The sequence below is a fragment of the Scyliorhinus canicula genome, chromosome 8 (assembly GCF_902713615.1).
Source record: "Scyliorhinus canicula chromosome 8, sScyCan1.1, whole genome shotgun sequence".
NCBI lineage: Eukaryota > Metazoa > Chordata > Chondrichthyes > Carcharhiniformes > Scyliorhinidae > Scyliorhinus > Scyliorhinus canicula.
Window position 1 is genome coordinate 189,749,760 of NC_052153.1, and position 22,963 is coordinate 189,772,722.

Sequence of the window (22,963 nt, forward strand, 5' to 3'; positions counted from 1 at the left end):
TGCAGATGACACAAAGGTTGGTGGAATTGCGGATAGCAATGAGGACTGTCAGAGGATACAGCAGGATTTAGATCGTTTGGAGACTTGGGCGGAGAGATGGCCCATGGAGTTTAATCCGGACAAATGTGAGGTAATGCATTTTGGAAGGTCTAATGCAGGTAGGGAATATACAGTGAATGGTAGAACCCTCAAGAGTATTGAAAGTCAGAGAGATTTAGGTGTACAGGTCCACAGGTCCACAGGTCACTGAAAGGGGCAACACAGGTGAAGAAGGTAGTCCAGAAGGCATCCAGCATGCTGGCCTTCATTGGCCGGGGCAGTGAGTATTAAAATTGGCAAGTCATGTTGCAGCTGTATAGAACCTTAGTTAGGCTACGCTTGGAGTACAGTGTTCAATTCTGGTCGCCACGGATGTGGAGGCTTTAGAGAGGGTGCAGAAGGTATTTTCCAGGATGTTGCCTGGTATGGAGGGATTAGCTATGAGGAGCGGTTGATTAAACACGGTTTGTTCTCACTGGAACGACGGGGGTTGAGGGGCGACCTGATAGAGGTCTACAAAATTATGAGGGGCATAGACAGAGTGGATAGTCAGAGGCTTTTCCCCAGGGTAGAGGGGTCAATTACTAGGGGGCATAGGTTTAAGGTGCGAGGGGCAAGGTTTAGAGTAGATGTACGAGGCAAGTTTTTTACACAGAGGGTTGTGGGTGCCTGGAACTCTCTGCTGAAGGAGATGGTGGAAGCAGGGACGATAGTGACATTTAAGGGGCATCTTGACAAATACATGAATAGGATGGGAATAGAGGGATAAGGACCCAGGAAGTGTAGAAGATTGTAGTTTAGTCGGGCAGCATGGTCAGCATGGGCTTGGATGGCCGAAGGGCCTGTTCCTGTGCTGTACTTTTCTTTGTTCTTTGTTCTTTGTTCTCTCGTGCCTTTTCCCCACTTCAAGATCTGCTATTTGTCCTGGTATTTCTGAAGCGGCACAATTATCGCTCGCGGTGACTCACCCGCTTTGGGCCGCTGCCAAAACGACCTGGGGGTGTGGTCTACCTCCCGGGGCTTGGCGAAGCCATTCTTGCCGACCAGCTTGCCGAGCATTACAAAATTGTGACACCCCCTCCTCTTTGACCTCTTTCCCTGTCTCGCCTGAAGATCCTATATCCCGGAATATTGAGCTGTCAATCCTGCCCCTTTCTCAACCATGTCTCAGTGACATCAATGACATTATACCACCATGTTTTAATTTGTGTCCTCAACTCATCTTGTTCGTCAGACTCCTTTCTTGCATTAAAATAAATTACAGGGCAGCAGGGTAGCATGGTGGTTAGCATAAATGCTTCACAGCTCCAGGGTCCCAGGTTCGATTCCCGGCTGGGTCACTGTCTGTGTGGAGTCTGCACGTCCTCCCCCTGTGTGCGTGGGTTTCCTCCGAGTGCTCTGGTTTCCTCCCACAGTCCAAAGATGTGCGGGTTAGGTGGATTGGCCATGCTAAATTGCCCGTAGTGTCCCAATAAAAGTAAGGTTAAGGGGAGGGGGGGTTGTTGGGTTATGGGTATAGGGTGGATACGTGGGTTTGAGTAGGGTGATCATGGCTCGGCACAACATTGAGGGCCGAAGGGCCTGTTCTGTGCTGTACTGTTCTATGTTCTATGTTCTACATCCCACCTTGCCAAACTCCGTTGTGACTCAACTGGCCTACAATGTCTGTGCCTTCCTGACTCACGTGCTGTCTCTTCTATTTTTGGTCGTACATCTCCCACTGCTGAACCATCTCTCAGGATCCCACCCACCTGCCAAGTTAGTTTAAACACTCCCCAATGGTATAAGCAAACCTCCCTTCTTTCCAACATGGGAACCACACCCTTGAACTCACATTCACTGCCCAGTAATTGACAGAAAGAGAACCTTTGGAGATGATTGCTGTTGTCCATTTCTTATTGATACCTCAGAGAGGAGACTATAGGAAGATGGAGTCTGGATTTATCGCTGCCTGCCTGCATTGTCACTTTCAGGCAGAAGAGAAAGTGAACATTACAAAGGAGGCACCTGGCTCCCCAAAGAGAGGAGCAGAACCCTCAAGACTAAAGGGCCACTCCAGACACAAGAGGAAGAGGCTCACAGTGTCATGTCATGTGTCAGTGGCTCCCAAGACTGAGGGAGTACAGAATTTGCATGTTTATCTGTAGATGAGAAAGAACATTGTCGCCAATGGTTCTGCATGCCCAGGAATGCCGCAATTCTCCCCCCCCCCCCCCCCCAACGCCGGGTGGGAGAATCGCGGGAGCGCCGGGCAAGTCCCGCCACGCCGCCCCGGCACCCGCATGCGATTCTCCCACTCCCCCAAACTGGCGCGCCGAGATTTACGACTGGCCGCTCGGAGAATCGCCACTCGCCGTTTGTAACGGGCAAACAGCGATTCTCCGGCCCGGATGGGCCGAGCGGCCTGCCCAATACGACGTGTTCCCGCCGGCGCCGACCACACCTGGCTGCTACCGGCGTGAACAGCTCGGGAACACTGCGGGAGCGGCCTGTGGGGGGGAGGGGGGGTTCCAGCACCGAGGGGCGCTCAAAAGGGGTCTGGCCCACGATCGGTGCCCACCGATCAGCAGGCCGGCCTCTCTGAAGGACGCACTCCTTTCCTCCGCCGCCCCGCAAGATCACTCCGAGATTTCCTGTGGGACACCCGCGGGGAGGACGGCAACCGCGCATGCGCGGGTTACGTCATTTATGCGGCTCTGGCCGCGTAATTTACGCGGCGCCGCTTTTACACGCTGCCAAGGCCCGGCGCGTGTAAATGACGCGGCGCCGCTCCTAGCCCCCCGGGGGTGGGAGAATAGGAGGCGAGGAGTGGCCTCCGACGTCGGAGTGAAACATTCCGGTTTTCACTCCGGCGTCGGCACTTAGTCACCCGTTGGGGAATCCCGCCCCTGAAACCTCACATTTGTCACATTCACCAAGAATTGGTGCTACAGGACTAGGAGCATATAAATTGCTGCAGGGGCAGTGGCCATGGTACGTGGCAGACAAGGCAGGCGCATGCAAGAGGCCCCCATTGCCACCAGATTCCACCAGGAATCAAGTTGACAAGTTGTAGTGAGTACAGTCTTGGACAAGTGCCATCCATCATAGGCCAGCATGAATACCATGCACTTCAATATGAGAGTAGCGTATACGGTCTTGAGAGTAATATATCAGGCTCATCCTTTGAAGGATGATGCAGCCTTGGGAGCATGTGTCCTTGTTGAGATGAGATGCTAACTGGAGGAGGAAATCAACAGCATCGAATATCAGAAGTTATTGCCTCTTCAAGCATCTCTCCAGCATCCCAGTTGCAAAAAGAGGCAGGGCTGTTGCATGATTCTCAGTAAGCTTGTAGCTGTCGGCCCTCAATCTGACAAGGCTGCTCAAAGGGATCCATCTCAAACAACGGAATAATGCACTCCATGTAACATCAATGGTGAATCAGATAATTCACACTTGGGACAAGGCAGCTGACGACGTTCGGCTGCTGTGAATCCATTTAGAGACGATTCAGTGATCTCAGCAAGTGTTCAGGTGAGGGGATGCACAGCACTGCATCCTTACTTTGTGACGAGAGCCACTTGTCCCAAAGACACAACTACACTCAAGGTTGGACAATTGAACGCCAGGGCAATGTAGGAGATGGAGTGAGGTCATCGATCAGCCATGATCCTATGAAATGATGGGTACCGTTGAGCGGCTAAATGGCCCACTCCTGTTCCTACGACCAGCTGAGTGTTTCCACCATGTTCAATTACATGAGGTAATGGTTTAAATTTTAAAACAATATTGCACTACAGGAGCTGAATTTGCAATTTGAGTGATCTGCACCCACACACACAGAAAAGCTGTTGCAACATTTAATATTTCCTCTAATGTTACCCCTGTTTATTCTAGCTTTGTGTCTCTGCAAGGTGCCACAGCAGCGAGCATATGGTAATTGTGTGGATTTTCTTTTCCAGCAGCTTTGCTTTTTAATGAGGGAAAGAAAGCTGACAATATTCTGTTGTGCACTTGCTTCCCTTGATGGGAGTTGGCTTTGATTGGCGCAGGAGCAAGCAATCCCAAACCCATTCTGCTGTTGCAAAGAATGTTCTGTCAAATTGACAGAATTACATTGAGCAGTCAGATTAGCGAGCCTTGGCCTTCAGCGCATCTGTTTCAGGGGTTTCAGAGTCACCAATAACACAACTGGCCACTTTTAAGCTTACACGTTGTTCTGCCAGTTAACCATCCTTTGCCCTGTCAATGTGCCTACTTAGTTTCCAATTGATTGATAATGCTGCTAATCACTATTGGTTTAGAAAGCAAAGATATTAATGGACAGGGTAAAAGCTGCTATGTTCCCTGTTCACGTTGATACATTTGCAACCAGCAAAATAATTTCTGTGTCCAAAGGGTGAACTTGTTCAAAAACATCTACCCTTCACCAATTCTACTAAAAATGTTGATTAGCCATGGATCACATTGTTGGTTACTAAATAGCTGCTCTATAACAACAGTGATGTTAAATAATCATGCATTAAGTGGTTTGAGAACATTCTGAGAGGCATGCTACTTAAATTCAAGCCTGATGTGTTGGGTAAGCTGGGTCTGCGAGGACTGTGTTTACTGCAGCAGTGAGAGAGACAGGCTTCCAACACTTGAAGAAATGCAACTCCATTTTATTGAACTCTTAGCTATCATACATACTTTAACTGTGGGTTGACACTATGCTGACTTGATTGGAGACCTGAGCAGACTATCTTACTGCCACATGGTGTGTGTTCTAGTTGCTGCTCACGGGCTCTGACTGTCTCAGAGGCTGGATCCCGAGACAGCGGGAAAACTAGTGCCCTCTGGCTTTATAGTGGCCATGTCCTGTCTGGTGATTGGCTGCTGTGTTCTGTGTGTTCACTGGTCATCCTGTGTGTCAATCACTGCCTGTATGTGCACCATTGTATACCTGTGTGTATATTATGACATCTCCCCCCTTTTTTTTTTACTTTTAAGAAAAATGTGTGCAGGTCAATAAATAGTGAGTGTGTGTACAGGAGCCCGACTACATACAAAGTATGTTAACATATTTACATGGGAAGGTGTCTAGTGCAGGTAGAGGGCAGATAACAAATTAGGAAAAAAAACCAATATCATCATAGAATTTACAGTGCAGAAGGAGGCCATTCGGCCCATCGAGTCTGCACCGGCTCCTGGAAAGAGCACCCTATCCAAGGTTAACACCTCCACCCTAGCCCCATAACCCAGTAACTCCACCTAACTTGCACATCTTTGGACTGTGGGAGGAAACCGGAGCACCCGGAGGAAACCCACGCACACACGGGGAGGATGTGCAGACTCCGCACAGACAGTGACCCAAGCCGGAATCGAACCTGGGACCCTGGAGCTGTGAAGCGATTGTGCTATCCACAATGCTACCTTGCTGCCCTGATGTACAGATGTGTAAATGGATCACAAGGTAATGCAACATTCAGCCTATAAATTCAGTCTCTGTGGCGGGCGACGAATTCTGGTTGACCAAACGAGCATTTGGCTCTATTGAGTCGGAGGCCATGCTCGTGGATCCTGTGGAACACTCGCTTGAGGCGATCGATGTGCTCCTGAGGAGTTGTGGACCAGATAATGATATCATCGACGTACACTCGCACCCCCTCGATGCCCTCCATCACTTGCTCCATTATGCGGTGGAACACCTCCGAGGTGGAGATGATGCCAAAGGGCATTCGGTTGTAACAGTAGCGTCTGAACGGGGTGTTAAATGTGCACAGCTTTCGACTGGACGCGTCCAGCTGTATTTGTCAAAACCCCTTGGAGGCATCCAGCTTCGTGAAGAACTTGGCATGAGCCATTTCGCTGGTTAGCTCTTCTCGTTTAGGTATAGGGTAGTGTTCCCTCATGATGTTATGGTTCAAATCTTTGGGGTCGATACAAATGTGAAGTTCCCCTGACGGTTTCTTGACACAAACCATGGAGCTAACCCAGTCCGTGGGTTCCGTGACCTAAGAAATGACGATCTTGTCCTGGAGGTCTTGCAGCTGCTGCTTGAGGCGGTCCTTAAGGGGTGCCGGCACCTGACGCAGTGCATGGACCACAGGTGTGGCATTCGGCTTCAGCAGTACCTTGTATCGGTAAGGGAGTATGCCCATGCCTTCAAAGACGCTGTGGTATTGTGCTATGATGTCATCGAGTTGGGTTGGAAGTTGACATCTGGCGAGGCCGTTGCGTCTGCGGACGACATGGTGTGAACCCGCTGCACAAGATTCAGGAGTTTGCAGGCCCAAGCACCGAGCAGGGAAGCTCCGTTGGTTCCTACAATTGCCATTGTAGTTGAGGAGCTGGCAGGCTGGTGGAAGAATGCTTGGCTTGACGGGGATGGTGTCAAGGTCAGACTTTGAAATGAGGTTCGCTGAAGCGCCGGTGTCCAGCCTGAAGCGTATGCGAGCCTTGTTGACCATAAGGGTGGCACACCACTTGTCGTCTGGATCAATGCTCATCACTGGGAGTTGTTTCACCTTTTTGGCGGAAAGCATTCGTATGCTTGGTGATGATGCCCACCCGGAATGGGGATGTGAGGCCCTCGGTGTCGGAGTCGGAATCTACAACGGGTTGCTGTACTGAGCGGACGCTCCTGCGCTGCGGTTGGGATCGCTGTGTGTTGGGCAGTTGAGCAGATCTGCACGGGGCTGCGTAGTGGCCAAGCTTGCTACACTGGTGACAGCGTCAAGATTTCATGGGACATTGCTGCTTTAAATGGGCGGAGCCACAGTTGTTGCACGTCATGGCGCCGACGTCAGGACGCTCCGTGCGCCACCGTGCATGCGCAGTGCGGTCAAACGACGTGCGCAATTGCGCAGTTCGGTCGTCGGCCTCGCCGTCCCCTTGGTCGTGGCGCGCATGCGCAGGAGCCCGGGAAAAGCGCGCAAAATGGCCGCCATCATCCAGACTCAGGCCCTGGAGCTGTTTGATGGCCTGCACCCGTTCCGCATCGTGGGGGTTTTGCCGTGCCATTTCTGCCGCCTTGATATGGGAGTACCGGTTGTTAGCGTGCTTGTGGATGACGCAGGTTTCAATGGCGATGGTAAGGGTGAGCTGCTTAACTTTAAGGAACTGCTGGCAAAGGATATCGGAGTGGACCCCGATAACGATCTGGTCGCGGATCATGGAATCGGAAGTGGAGCCGTAGTTGCAGGACTGCGCGAGGATACGGAGATGGGTTAAGAAGGACTGAAAAGGTTCATCCTTACCCTGAAGCCTCTGCTGGAACACATAGCGTTCAAAGCTCTCATTGACTTTGATGTCACAGTGGCTGTCGAACTTCAGCAGGACTGTTTTAAACTTTGTCTTCTCCTCGCCTTCAGCAAAGGTGAGGGAATTAAAGGTGTGGATAGCGTGGTCCCCGGCTGTAGAGAGGAAGAGAGCAATCTTCCTGGCATCCGATGCGGCTTCGAGGTCGGTGGCTTCAAGATATAGCTGGAACTTCTGCTTGAAAATCTTCCAGTTAGCACTGAGGTTGCCGGCGATGCGGAGCTGCAGGGGAGGGCGGACGCTGTCCATGTTACCGGATGGCTGATCGCTGGTCAAAGGCAGATTATCTCAAGGTAGGTCCGTCAAACTCGAGCATGACTCACTGGTACCATGATGTGTTGGGTAAGCTGAGTCTGCGAGGACTGTGTTTACTGCAGCAGTGAGAGAGACAGGCTTCCAACACTTGAAGAAATGCAACACGATTTTATTGAACTCTTAACTATCATACATACTTTAACTGTGGGTTGACACTATGCTGACTTAACTGGAGACCTGAGACTAACCTGACCAGACTATCTTACTACCACATGGTGTATGTTCTAGTTGCTGCTCACGAGCTCTGACTGTCTCAGAGGCTGGATCCCAAGACAGCGGGAAAATTAGTGCCCTCTGGCTTTATAGTGGCCGTGTCCTGTCTGGTGATTGGCTGCTGTGTTCTGTGTGTTCACTGGTCATCCTGTGTGTCAATCACTGCCTGTATGTGCACCATCATATACCTGTGTGTATATTATGACAAAGCCTTCCAATTTTCTTAATGAGGAAGCTGCTCCTTCTATATTTGATAATGAAACAATAGCTCTTTTTATAAACTGCAATCATGTATGAATATTGAAATAAGAGTGATTCAATTTGAGGTTTAAAGTTCTGAATTAAAACTTTAATTCATGCTCTCCCAGGGATTGCAAGCCTTAATTTGATGTCAATATTCCGAAGTGTGTTTTTGTGAGCAACATTTTTCTCTGATAAAAACTTTTGTGTCAAGATTTTTTTTTAAATTAAGGGACAATTCAGTGTGGCCAATCCACGTACCCTGTTCATCTTTGGGTTGTGGGGGTGAGACTCACACAAACACAAGGAGAATATGCAAACTCCACACGGACAGTGACCCGGGGCCGGAATCGAATCTGGGTCCTCGACGCGTGAGGCAGCAGTGCTAACCACTGTGCCGCCTTGCTGCCCCTTTCCTCTGATTAGAACTGACCTGCAGTGGATGTTTCAACAACAGCAAGCTTACACTCTAAGAATCCCTGATCAGTGTCTTCAATGAATTGGTGAGTTACATATTTGAATTGGTGCTGTGTTCGATGTGCTGCTGATTCCTGTTAAATTATCTTTCTCATACCACTTCCCTTGCCTTCCAGCCCATCCTGCCACACCCAGTAGATTCTGATTTATGAAGCTGTAAAAAGAATTGTTTCCTTTCCCACCACTATATTCCAGTTGTATTTGATGCTGATTTTTTTTTTTAAAGACAACAAAGTTGGTTTTGCTCTGACTATGACTGTTGTAAAAAACATTGGGGTCTTTTTCCTTGGCCTGAACACAGGCACACCACGTTCACCTGGGCACGGAGATACTGCCCTCATGAAATGAACCCTTCCAATTTTTTTCTTACATTATAATTAATCCTGAGATTTTTCTTGGTATGTGCCGAGAGGATCCAGTGGAAAGTCTCCCCTATTGTGTGAATGATAATAATAACCTTTTATTGTCACAAGTATGAAGTTACTGTGAAAAGCCCCTAGTCACCACATTCCGGCGCCTGTTCGGGTACATTAATATCAAGAAAGATTAATCACATCTATGTCTTGACTTCTATTAACCCCAAAGTTGTACCGTCAGTAAAATTGATGCCTGTGATAAGTGAACCTTGCCTGAGTATAATCAAGGACCCCATGACATATGAGATCATGCATATGAACTGCAAGATACATTTGGATGAGGAAGACCCTTCCAGCTGTTTGATTTCATTCTTTGATAATACCAAACCTACCAAATCTCCAATGAAAGGAGCTCATGTCTTGTTAAATGAATTTGTTCCCTTGTCCTCAATCATCATTTCTGTCAACACGTACCAGCTGTTGATCACCTTCTGTGTGAAGAATTATTACCTTGCTTCTGTCTTAGCTTTGCCCTTCACAACCATGAACTTGTGCATTCTTGTCATGTTGCAACGGCCTGTGAAACAAAATTTGTTTTCTCCAGCCCTTTTATGGATCCTATTTATCTCTATAATGTCCCCGTTGAGACATTTCTTCTCAAGCTGAAGAACATAACTAGGTTATTAAGTTGTTTCTCACAGCTCTTTCCTCTAGCACTCAGAATCAGCCTGGCCACCCTCTGATATGCCTCTCGGAAATAGGTTCCTTATGAGGATATAAGAGTGGAAATAGGCCACATGGCCTCCTGAGCCTGCTTCGCCATTCAATAAGATCATGGCTGATCTGGCCTTGGCCTCAAGCCCAAATTCCTGCCCATTGTCCCTCTGAGGTGATGAAAATGAAAATTACTTATTGTCACGAGTAGGCTTCAATGAAGTTACTGTGAAAAGTCCCTAGTCGCCACATTCCGGCGCCTGTTTGGGGAGGCTGTGACTGGAATCGAACCGTGCTGCTGGCCTGCCTTGGTCTGCTTTAAAAGCCAGTGATTTAGCCCAGTGTGCTAAACAGCCCCAGTGATGATGGGAAGTACATGCAGTAGTTCAGGTGCAGCTTGACGTACAGCTTCAGCTTCAGCTCTGGAGATTTGGGCCTGGATATTTTGTTTAGACCATAAGATGTAGGAGCAAAAATAGGTCTTTCGGTCCAGTGGGTCCATTCAATGAGATCATGGCTGATCTGATAATCCTCAACTCCACTTTCCCGCCTTACCCCATCTCCCTGGATTCCCTCAGCCTTGAACATACTTAACGGCCCAGCGGCTACAGCTCTCTGCGGTAAAGAATTCCACAGGTTCACTACCCTCTGAGAGAAGAAATTCCTCCTCATCTCTGCCTGAAATGGGTGACCCCCTTACTCTGAGATTGTGCCCTCTAGTCCTAGACTCTCCCACAAGGGGAAACAACCTCTCAGCATCTCCCCCGTCAAATCCCTGAGAATCCTAAATGTGTCAAAAGGTCATCTCTCATTCTTCTAAACTCCATTGAGTACAGGCCCAACCTACTCAACCTCTCCTCATAAGAAAATCCCTCCAAACCCGGGATCAGCCTACTGAACCGTCTCTGGATTGCCTCCAATGCCAGCATATCTTTCCTTAGATAAGACCAAAACTGTTCACACTATCCCAGTTGTGAACAAAGAACAATACAGCACAGGAACAGCCCTTCGGCCTCCAAGGCGGTGACGACCATGGTACCTGCTTAAACTAAAACAGGTACTTGCCTAAACTAACCACTTACGGAGTCCATATCCTTCCATTCCCACCTTATTCATATATTTGTCTAGATGCCCCTTAAATGCCGCTATCGTGCCTGCTCCCACCACGTCACCAGGTAGCGCGTTCCATATATTTACCAATTCTCTGGGACATTTCCAGAATTTAAGGATTCTTAAATTTCAGATCCTGAAAAGGTGTGAAAAAAGCAGGGTAGTTGTGATTAACTTATTGACTGGGAGTCCTTTACAGCCAGGGGCTCGGATGGAGAGCAATTTGTTAGATGTGTCCAGGAGAGCTTTTTGATAAAGTAGGTTGACAAGCCAACCAGAGAGGGGGCCATACCAGACTTGGAATTGGGGAATGAGCCAGGCCAGGTGATTGATGTTTCAGTGGGGGTGCATTTTGGGTTTGGCGACCATAATTCTATAAGATTTCAGATAGTCATGAATAAGGTCAAGAGTGGCCCGCGTGTGAGGGTGTTTAATTGGGCGGGGGACAATTACATCCAAATTAGACAGGAGCTAGGGAATGTGGATTGGGAGTGGCTATTTAAGGGCAAATCCATGTCTGACATGAGGGAGACTTTTAAAGGCCAATTGATTGAAGTGCAGGATACGCAAGTCCCCACAAAAATGAAGGATTCAGGAACCATGGATGACAAGGGAAGTTGTAAGCTTAGTCAAAAGAAAAAAAGGAAGCTTGTGATAAGTCTAAACATCTAAAAACTGCCAAAATCCCTTGAGAAGTACAGTGAAAGTAGGAAGGAACTTAAACATGGAATAAGGACCACTAAAAGGGGCCAGGAAATATCTTTAGCAAACATGGTTACGGAGAATCCCAACGCTTTTTATGCATATATTAGGAGCAAGAGGGTAGCAAGAGAAAGAATTGGCCCACTCAAGGACAATGGAGGGAAGATATGTGTGGAACCACAGGAAGTGGGTGAAATCCTTAATGAGTACTTTGTATCAGTATGCACCAGGGAGAAGGACATGACGGATGTTGAAGTCAGGGATAGGTGTGTGAATGCTCTTGAGAACGTCAATATATTAAAAGAGGAAGTGTTGAGTATCGTAAATTGCATAAATGTAGACAAGTCTCCGGGGCTGGATGGGATCTAATCCCAGGTTACTGCAGGAGGCAAGGGGAGAAATAGCTGGGGCCTTAACAGATATCTTCACATCCTCTTTGACCATAGGCGAGGTTCCAGAGGACTGGCGAATAACCAAAGTTGATCCCGTGTTTAAGAAAGGAAACCGGGTTAATCCAGCAAATTATAGGCCGGTGAGCCTAACATCACTGGTGGGGAAGCTTTTGGAAAAGATATTGAAGGACAGAATATATGCACATTTGGAGGAAAATGGACTAGTTAGTGACAGGCAGCATGGTTTTTTTCGGGGAAGGTCATGTCTCACCAACTTGATTGAGTTTTTAAAGAGGTGACAAAGAAAATTGTTGAAGGAAGGGCTATGGATGTAGTTTATATGGGCTTTAGTAAGGCGTTTCACAATCTACCTCATGGCAGACTGGTACAAAAACTAAAATTATATGGGATTCGGGGTGGGCTGGCTAGATGGATACAGAACTGGCTTGATTATAGAAGACAGAGAGTAATGGTGGAAGGATTTGTTTCAGAATAGAGATCTGTAGCTGGTGCGGATGACATGAAAATTGGCAGAGTTGCTGATAGTACCGAGGATTTTCAGAGGAGACAACAGGATATAGATAGATTGGAGTCTTGGGCGCAGAAATGACAGATGGAGTTTAATCTGGCCAAATGTGAGGTCATGCATTTTGGAGGATCAAATCTAGGTATGAATTATACTGTAAATGCCAGAACCCTTAGGAACATTAACAGAGGAATCTGGGCGTGCAGATCTACAGTTCCCTAAAAGTGGCAACAGGTGGCCAAGAAGGCATATGGCATCCTTGCCTTCATCAGCCGGACACTGAGTACAGGGGTTGGGAAATCATGTTGCAGCTGTGTAAAACCTTGGTTAGGTTGCACTTGGAGTATAGCATGCTGTTCTGGTTAGCACATCATTAGAAGGAAGTGAAAGCTTTGGAGAGAGTGTGAAGAAGGTTCTCCAGGATGTTGCCTGGTCTCAAGGGTGTTGGCTATGAGGAGAGGTTGAATAAACTAGGATTGTTTTCACTGGAAAGATGGAGGCTGAGGGGAGACCTGATAGAGATCTACAAAATTATGAGAGGCATAGACAGGGTGGAGAGTCAGAGGCTTTTTCCAAGGGTGGAAGTATCAATTACAAGGGGGCACAGGTTCAAGGTGAGAGGGGGAAAGTTTAAGGGAGATGTGCGGGTTCAGTTTTTCATGTCGAGAGTGGTGGGTGACTGGAATGCGTTGCCAGAGGATGTGGTTGAAACAGGCACATTAGCAACATTTAAGAGGCATCTGGATAGGTATATGAATAGGGAGGAAATAGAGCGATAGGGATCGAGTAAGGGCAGACTTTTTCTTTTCAGTTAGGGCATCATGTTTGGCACAGGCTTGGAGAGTCGAGGTCCTGTTCCTGTGCTGTACTTTTCTTTGTTCTTTGGAAGATTATTACCAGTGTATCCACTATCTCTGTAGCTACTTCCTTTAATATTCTAGGATGCAACCCATTAGGTCCAGGGGATTTATTGGTCTTTAGTCCCATTAGGGCGGCATGGTAACACAGTGGTTCGCTTCACAGTGCCAGTGTCCCGGGTTCGATTCCTGCTTGGGTCACTGTCTGTGTGGAGTCTGCACATTCTCCCATGACTGCATGGGTCTCCTCCAGGTGCTCCGGTTTCCTCCCACAAGTCCCGTGAGGTGAATTGAACATTCTGAATTCTCCCTCAGTGTACCCGAACTGGCGCCGGAATGTGGCAACTCGGGGCTTTTCACTGTAACTTTATTACAGTGTTAATGTAAGCCTACCTAATAATAATAATAACCTTTTTTGTCACAAGTATGAAGTTACTGTGAAAAGACCCTAGTCGCCACATTCCGGTGCCTGTTCAGGTAAGCTAGTACGGGAATTGAACCCGCGCTGCTGGCTTTGTTCTGCATCACAAACCAGCTGTCTAGCCCACTGAGCTAAACCAGCCCTTAAAGATTATTGTATTAAAAAGTTTCCTTCATACTTTTTCTCTAGTGATAGTTATGGTATTTATTTCCTTCACCCTCTGCCACCCCCCGACTTTTGCCCCTTGATTATTTAGTAATTTTGGAATGTTAGTGTCTTCTACCATGAAGACTGACATAAAGTATTTATTTAACTCCTCTGCCATTTCCTGGTTCCCCATTATTATTCCCCCAGTCTCCTTACCTGAAGGGCCTATGTTCACTTTGGCCGCCCTTTTCCTTCTTATATATTTAAAGAAGCTTTTACTGTCTGTTTTTATATTATTTGCTAGTTTACCCTCTTAGCTTATCTTCTCCCTCTTTTTTTTGGTCATCTATCATTGGTTTTTAAAACTTTCTCAATCCTCTGGCTTCTGAACAACTTGGCAAGGTTCAGTTTCCAGGAATAAGGGAGAGGAAAAGGGGCAAAGGCCTGTATCTCAGGGTTTCCACATTGTCCCCCTTGTCTCTGTGCTCCTAGAGCTTCATCCAGGAGCACAAGATTGAAAATGAGTGGAAGGTGTCCCACGACAACTTCAACCACATTTTTTTCATGTAGGGCTAGGTGAGTGTCCATGTGGAGGGAGACCTGTGGAAGATATTGCAATCTCTTGTGCCTTTTCCTCTTCAAGTTGGATGGTCTAAACTGATGAGCTGATGTTTTTCTTTAAAGCACCATCTGTGTATCAATTAAGTCCTATAACCTGTTCACATATGTACTGTTACTTTTGCCCCATGGTAACCATTTTCCCCAGACCATTTCGCGAAATATCAACCTTAGTGTCACAAAATACTGAATAAATGGAAGAGCATCATAGCCAAAATGACAGCCAAATTCCAGTTTAATCTCTGTACTGAGTTAGATAATCTCCGCTGGGTGTTGACAGGAACACTATAATTGGTTTCATTGCCTGAGTTCGGGAGAGAAATATTAGCACCAGATTACTTGGAGGTGCTCAATGCAGTGAGGACAGCATTGGGCTCTACCATGATTTAAAAACCAGTCATCATTTACAATCAAGGCCATTTGGCCAAGATATCCTGGGGCTAACATTTGTCTGCACAACCCAAGAGGGAACCAGCATTTTCAGGAAACGAGAATAGGGCAAGAATTGGCAAGAAAATAAAAAATAAGCAAAGTAGTTATACTGTTGTCTTTTCCCTCTCCCATGCAAATCTTCAGCGAAGAAGGATGGGAACCCAGCAGACTTACCTTTCTCTGTACTTGCAGCAGAGGAATTTCCTCGGGCATTGGAATGGATTGTGGTTTAGGCTTGGTGATGTTAAACTCCTTTGGCACTGTTACAGGCTGGCTCTCCTTTTTTTTGGAAACCTTATTAGTCAGTAATTCGGCTAAGTGATCAATGAGGTTGTTGATATCCGGTTGCCATCTTTAACAAAGGGACATGAATGAGAGAACAAAGTAGAATGGTGAACTCATAAAATCATATCATTATACAGCACAAAATCCAACCAGCGATGCATCATCGACCGTTGAACAGTTTAATTCAGAACCCATCTTGGTTCTGAATGCAGCTCATGACATTTCGCTGATCAATGCGTTGATCAATTTTTCCTACGGGTACGACTGCACGTAAAGCAAGTGAAGTGAGGTGCCTGCGGATTACTCACAATATTGACTGTGAGAGCAGTTCACTCCCTCTGCATCCAAAGTGTAAATACTTATTTTGTTTTTTACAATTTGAAGTTGATGATAGTTCTATTAATATATAAATGATTAAACATTTTCTCTAATCTAGCTAGTTGTGAAATATTTAGCAGCTTTTAAATATATTTAATCTTATTCATGGGGTCATGGTTAGTGAACAAGCCTGATTTCGAACTTGCGGCCCACTGAGATGAAGGAGGGTCACTCATGAGGCCCACTCAACAGCCTAGGTTGCCCATCACTGGTTTAATTGTTTCCGGGTGTGGACAAGATAGCACATTCTGTGTTACCTGCTGTGCTTACACTGCATTGCAAGCATCATTTCAACTTTTTTCTAAGTATTTCATATAATGGGATTAAATTCAAAGAAATAAGTTGCCTTCTGTTCCATATCTAGTATTCTGCTACAAAGTCTATTCCAATAGTTTGGTTCCAGAAACAATAGGCTTTGTCAGACTTGTTTGTGTCAACCAGAGAAAACTATACTGGCCCATTGTATCCTGGTATAATGCAGATGAGAAAACATTGCTGGAAGCACCTGTACCAATGTTTAAGTGTCTGTACTGATGCCTCAAGTATTGACATGTTTTGCAGAAAGACACTGAGTCATCTGATCAATTGGCAACTGTTAAAATTAAACCTGGGATTAAATCTAAGCTGCTTTTCGGCCAACGGGCAGTATATGGGAGAATGGGATCTTGTGTGGTTGATGAAAGAGGCTGAGGTCTCATGAAAGGTGAGAATAAGGACACTTATTTAGGACAATAATGGTTTGCGTACATTGTCAATATTCAATTCAGTCAACAGAAGATGCACTGTGTAGCTGAACAAAGGAAAAGAATCTTAAACTCGACAAATTACCTCAGCAGAGGATCAATCAGCTTCTGATTTACATATGCTACATCATATATTTGGCACCATTCATCCTTGATCCATGTACTGAGGTTCAAGCCATCAAATAAGAATCTAAGGAACTGCGGAAAAATTACAATAATTATGGAGTCACTGAACAAATTAACTTCTCAAATAAAATACTTAAATTTCTAAGGATTAATAATGCCTTCCTCACTTCGTGCATCTTGGTCACAGACTGAGAGTGGATAATCTTGGTGAAGTTTTTCAGGCCCAGCTCTTTCAGCCGAAAGGTAGCAAGGTAACATATAACTGCAACAGAATAAAGTATGTATTGTATTACTTTAGAAACAACAACATTTTCAGATCAGTAGCTAAGCAATGCAATGCAGGAATGGTCCAGGTACAAGCCCCATTTGGGCCTAGATAGCCTCTAATATTTGGATTGGCAAAACTGCTATTTAATTAGCTTCAGTTCCACTGGGTGAGCTGGAAGGGTAATAAGGTTAGATAATCTCTAACAATCTGTCGGTTTTGAAATCGGCCCCCAGTCTCAACAGAGGTGAGGTGGACCCTTTTGTGTGGAGAAGTGCTTCCTGATGATAGCACGTCAGGGCAGCACGGTGGCACAGTGGTTAGCACTGCTGCTTCACAGCTCCAGGGACCCGGGTTCAATTCCAGCCTCGGGTTACTGTCTGTATGGAGTTTACGCTTTCTCCCTGTGACTGCGTGGATTCCCTCCGGGTGCTCCGGTTTCCTCCCACAGTCCAGAGATGTACAGATTCAGTGGATTGGCCATGATAAATTTCCCCATAGTGTCCAAAAGCTACTGGTTTACAGGGATAGGGTGGAGATGTAGGTTTAAGTGCGATGCTCTTTCCAAGGACCGGTGCAGACTTGATGGGCTGAATGGCCTCCTTCTGAACTGCAAATTCTATGATTCGATGCAAAGTATGGAATATAAGAGCTGGGAAATTATGCCAGAACTGAATTAAATATTACACAGACCACAGCTAGAGTACTGTCATCACATTACAAGAAGTATGTCATTGTATTAGAGAGAGTACAGAGAAATTTACAAGGATGTTGCTGGGCCTTTAGCTATGAGGAAATATTAGATAGGCTGGGGTTCTTTTCTTTCAAACAGCGAAAGTTGAGAGTAGATTCCATTGAGGTGCGTAGAGTAATGAGGGGGGCTGGGTAGACTGGATAGGAAGGACCTAATTCCCTTACCAGAGAACTTGATGACCAGAGGACATAGATTTAAGTTGAGAAATCCTTCTGCTAGGGGGTTGTGGGGGCCTCAGTCTCTGAAAGTGTGGTAGAAGCAGAAACACTCATCACATTCAAAAAATACTTGCACATGCACCTGAAATGCTTGAACGTACAGTGCCACGGATCAATTGCAGAAAAGTGGGATTAGACTGGATAGCTTTTTCTCAGCTGGTACAGACATGATGGGTTGAATGGCTTCTTTCTGTGCTGTAAATATGTATGTTTCTGTGAAGTTTCTTTTCCACGTCACGTCATGTCATCCACCTCCTGTGAAATTCAGCTCTTTGAACTCTGAATGTCATGGATTTACCACCCACTGTTAATAGGTGTGTCGAAGATCCTGTCTGCACCAGCGCAAACCACCCCTTATCCTGGTTGTTTAACAGTTACAAATCTTACAACAAACAACCAGTGATATTTCTCGGTGTTGGAGAAAGGCAGCATACTTCTAGCACTTTTGGCTGTGTTTTATGCCTCCAGCTGAAGCCAATTGTTGGGACAGTATCGAAGAATGATACTTTGAGTCAAAAGGTTCAATAATTCGACCGCTTTTGACTTGTCTCCCATTGGTAGCCAACTTGACAAAAATGACAGGAAGTGTATTAAAACATTTACCAGTACACACTGCAATTACTTTACTGTGAGACAGGGAAAACAGGTTTATATAGCAGTGCAAATTGAAAATTAATCCCGAGATGACCATTCCAGAGCTATCTCATTCTGTGATCTTTCAGAGAATACAGGGATAAATTTTGCAACTGTGGATCAAGTCCCATTGTCATATTGGCAGAGCAGGTTTAAAGGTCCATTTTTGCTCCTACCCCTTGTGGTAATATGCCATGGTGGCAGGAGGAGGCCTCATTCATGATATTGCAAGTCCTCTCGCCTCCCAGGCTGTCTTAAAGGACTGGGAATATTCAGCCAACAGTATCACGCACTATTTTGGTGTTAGATTTATGAAAGAATTTGGCATGAAATACATTTACAATTTACAGATTGATTAAAGTAGTGCAAAACTGTTGTCAGTGAAAGTGGGTCATTTGTGCTCATCAAAGTAAAGTAAAAGATATAAATGAAAACAGAAAATGCTGGAAATACTCAGTTGGCAGCATCTGTGGAGAGAGAAACAGAGTCAATGGCACACATTTATCAAGAAGATCAGAATCGGGACAGTTGCCGGAAATGTTTGTTGGCAGCACGCACAGCCAGCTAGTGGGACTTCCTCCTTGATTTTAAGACCATGACCACAAGACCATAAGACATAGGAGCAGAATTAGGGCACTCAGCCCATCGAGTCTGCTCCGCCATTCAATCATGGCTAAAATTTTTCGCATCCCCGTTCTCCTGTCTTCTCCCCATAACCCTGATTCTCTTGTTAATCAAGAACCTATCTATCGCTCTCTTAAAGACACTCAGTGATTTGGCCTCCACAGCCTTCTGAGTTCCACAGATTCATCACCCTCTGGCTGAAGAAATTCATCCTCATCTCTGTTTTAAAGGATCATCCCTTTAGCATGACATTGAGTCCTCTGCTTCTAGTTTTTTCTACTAGTGGAAACATCCTCTCCACATCCACTTGATCCAGGCCTTGCAGATCCTGTAAGTTTCAATAAAAATCTCCCCTCATCCTTGTAAACCCCTGGCTAGGCCATAGAAGGCAGAGAGTAGCAACGGAAGGGTGCTTTTCTGATTGGAGGGCTGTGACTAGTGGTGTTCCGCAGGGATCAGTGCTGGGACCTTTGCTTTGGAGGAAAATGTAACTGGTCTGATTAGTAAGTTTGCGGACGACACAAAGGTTGGTGGAATTGCGGATAGCGATGAGGACTGTCAGAGGATACAGCAGGATTTAGATCGTTTGGAGACTTGGGTGGAGAGATGGCAGATGGAGTTTAATCCAGACAAATGTGAGGTAATGCATTTTGGAAGGTCTAATGCAGGTAGGGAATATACAGTGAATGGTAGAACCCTCAAGGGTATTGACTGTCAGAGAGATCTAGGTGTACAGGTCCACAGGTCACTGAAAGGAGCAACACAGGTGGAGAAGGTAGTCAAGAAGGCATACGGCATGCTTGCCTTCATTGGCCGGGGCATTGAGTATAAAAATTGGCAAGTCATGCTGTATAGAACCTTAGCTAGGCCACACTTGGAGTATAGTGTTCAATTCTGGTTGCCACACTACCAGAAGGATGTGGAGGATTTAGAGAGAGTGCCGAAGAGATTTTCTAGGATGTTGCCTGGTATGGAGGGCATTAGCTATGAGGAGAGGTTGAACAAACTCGGTTTGTTCTCACTGGAACAACGGAGGTTGAGGGGGTGACCTGATAGAAGTCTACAAAATTATGAGGGGCATAGGCAGAGTGGATAATCAGAGACTTTTTCTCAGGGTAGAGGGGTCAATTACTAGGGGGCATAGGTTTAAGGTGCGAGGGGCAAGGTTTAGAGGAGATGTACGAAGCAAGTTTTTTACACAGAGGGTAGTGGGTGCCTGGAACGCGCTGCCGGAGGAGGTGGTGGAAGCAGGGACAATAGTGGCGTTTAAGGGGCATCTTGACAAATACATGAATAGGATGGGAATAGAGGGATACGGACCCAGGAAGTGTAGAAGATTTTAGTTTAGACGGGCAGCACTGTCGACACAGGCTTGGAGGGCCGAAGGGCCTGTTCCTTGCTGTACTTTTCTTTGTTCTTGTTCTTTGTTGTAGACCCAGAGTCCTCAACCGCTCCTCATACGAAAAACTCTTCCTTCCAGGGATCATTCTTGTGAACATCCTCTGGACCTTTTCCAAGGCCAGAACATTCGTCCTGAGACACGGGTCCCAAAACTGCTCATAATACATCAAATGGGGGTCTGACCAGAGCCTTATACAACCTCAGAAGTACATCCCTGCTCTTGTATTCTAGCCCTCTTGACATGAATGCTAACATTGCAATGGGGATATATATATATATATTATATAAAGAAAGACAAGAAATAAATAAATGATAAAAGACAGTTTGGAGAGACAAAGCGCAGACTAGGTGATCGCTCTGCTCAGCATCTTCGATCTGTGCGCATTCAGGACCCTGACCTTCCCGTTGCTTGCCATTTTAACACAAGACCCTGCTCCCATGCCCACGTGTCTATCTTTGGCCTGCTGCAATGTTCCAGTGAAACACAACGCAAACTGGAGGAACAACATCTCACCTTCTGATTAGGTGCGCTCCACCGGTTTCAACATCAAATTCAAAAACTTCAAATGATTAGTTCTACCCCACCCCGACCTTTCTTGTCTTTCTTTATAAATGTCACCCCCCAGCTATTCCCCCCCCTTTCCTTACCTTTTCTCCCCTTTGCTTCCCCCTTCCCCTCCCCCACATCTACATCTGTCACAGTTTGGCCTTTCACACCTTTTGTTCTCTCTGGGGACTGCCATTAGCACTCTGTTCCCTTGGTTTCTGTGGCTATGACTCATCTTACATTGTCTCACCCCACAGTACAGTATAAATATTTCCCACTGATACTGTCTTGTAGCTTTGACAAAGGGTCACCTGGACTTGAAACGTTAGCTCTTTTCTCTCCCTACAGATGCTGCCAGACCTGCTGAGAATTTCCAGCATTTTCTCTTTCGTTTCAGATTCCAGCATCCGCAGTAATTTGCTTTTATCCAGTAAATAGATGGATACTCAGTGTGATCTTGGTATCCTCGTGCATCAGTCTCTGAAAGTAAGCACACAGCTACAGCAGTAAAGAAGACAAATGGTATGTTGGCCTTCATAGTGAGAGGATTTGAGTGTCGGAATAGGGATGTTTTACTGCAATTGTATAGGGCAATAGTGAGGCCACACCTGGAGTATTGTGGGCAGTTTTGTTGTCTTTATCTGAGGAAGGATGTTCTTGCTATGGAGGGAGTGTAGCGAAGGTTCACCAGGCTGATTCCTGGGATGGTGGGACTGTCATATGAGGAGAGACTCAATTGGTTAGGATTATATTAATTGGAGTTTAGAAGAGTGAGAGGGAATCTCATAGAAACTTACAAAATTCTAACAGGACTGGATGGGGTAGATTCAGAACTAGGGGGTCATAGTTTGAGGATAAGCCTTTTAGGACTGAGGTGAGGAGAGATTTCTTCACCCAGAGAGTGGTGAATCTGTGGAATTCGCTACCACAAAAAGTAGTTGGGGCCAAAATGTGTAATTTCAAGACGTTTTTGTATAGCTATTGGGACTAAAGGGATCAAGGGATATGGGGGGAAGGTGGGATGAGGATGTTGAACTTGATGATCAGCCATGATCATAATGAATGGCGGAGCAGGCTCAAAGGGCCAAATGGCCTCCTCCTGCTTCTATTTTCTTTGTATGTTTTTCTACGACCCATGGGTCTCGTGAGGGTTATTACAGCTTCCCCCTTAGTTTAACAAATATGCACAGATTAATGATTAACATGGATTACAAAATACATCCCAAGATACAATGGTCTCATTGACACAAAAAGTCCCTTTTAAGCACACAAGATGACTGTGGCCAAATGCTTGTTCCACTCTGAAACCAAGTTAATGTCTGTGGTCTTCTTATCAGAATCCTCCCAGATGATTGTCACATGAGTTTCCAAACTTTACTCCCAAAATACACTTTAAATTATTCTCTCATAATAATGCTTTCCCTTGGCGGATTTGCATTCCAAAATCCAGTCCAGGTTTTACAAATGGCACTTTTAAGCACATTTTCCACTTCACTTGAACAGCGAATCCAATCCAGGATTTCATACCAACCCCTTTGGGATTTCTTTGTCTTGACTGCTGTACACGTTGTTCACAATTGCTTTAACTCTCAATTCCTAGACGGTATTAAAATAACATCAAACATCTCATCTACCTCTGAAGTCAGTTGTCCAACTTTAAATCGAGTTACTGCAACTGTCTCTTTAATTCCAAATACTTTGTTTGCCCTTCCTTGAACTCCTCTGAACAATACCTTCACCTCTGTCACTTAACTCCAGACTTCTTAGAAAGACATTCTGCCCCAATTCCCTGGTTACCTGGACTGCAACTTGTACTTTAGGAAGCCTGCCTCTTTACAGCTCCCATCTTGTCCAATCTTTCTTCTGGCAGAGTTATGAGATGTTCACTCCCCGAGATCCTGCCTCCAACTGTCTTCATATTACCTAAATTAAAACTTTAAAGCTTTTTACTTTACGAGGACCTCCAGTTGCAAATGACCCCTATCCCGTATTTCCCCAAATTCTCTGCACCAATTCATCAACTGGAGACCCTGGGGCAAATAGATGGCAAATGGGTGTAGGAATTTGGTGGCTTATTCACCTATAGCTCAGAAACATTAGGGACAATTGTAGCAACTGTATTGCCGATGACAGCAGGTCACCTCAC

At 45.9% G+C, this 22,963-nt stretch overlaps 1 protein-coding gene across 2 annotated transcripts in view; it reads right to left on the reverse strand.

Annotated features, from left to right (window-relative positions):
• cfap99 (cilia and flagella associated protein 99) overlaps positions 1-22,963 on the reverse strand; it is a 252,550-nt gene that overhangs the window by 130,493 nt on the left and 99,094 nt on the right. For both annotated transcript variants that reach the window (XM_038805891.1, XM_038805892.1), the window contains 3 exons: positions 16,543-16,637; positions 16,335-16,447; positions 15,018-15,195 (listed from right to left, as the gene is read on the reverse strand). In XM_038805891.1, the coding sequence (XP_038661819.1) occupies positions 15,018-15,195; positions 16,335-16,447; positions 16,543-16,637 (386 nt within the window). The remainder of the gene's footprint in view (positions 1-15,017; positions 15,196-16,334; positions 16,448-16,542; positions 16,638-22,963) is intronic.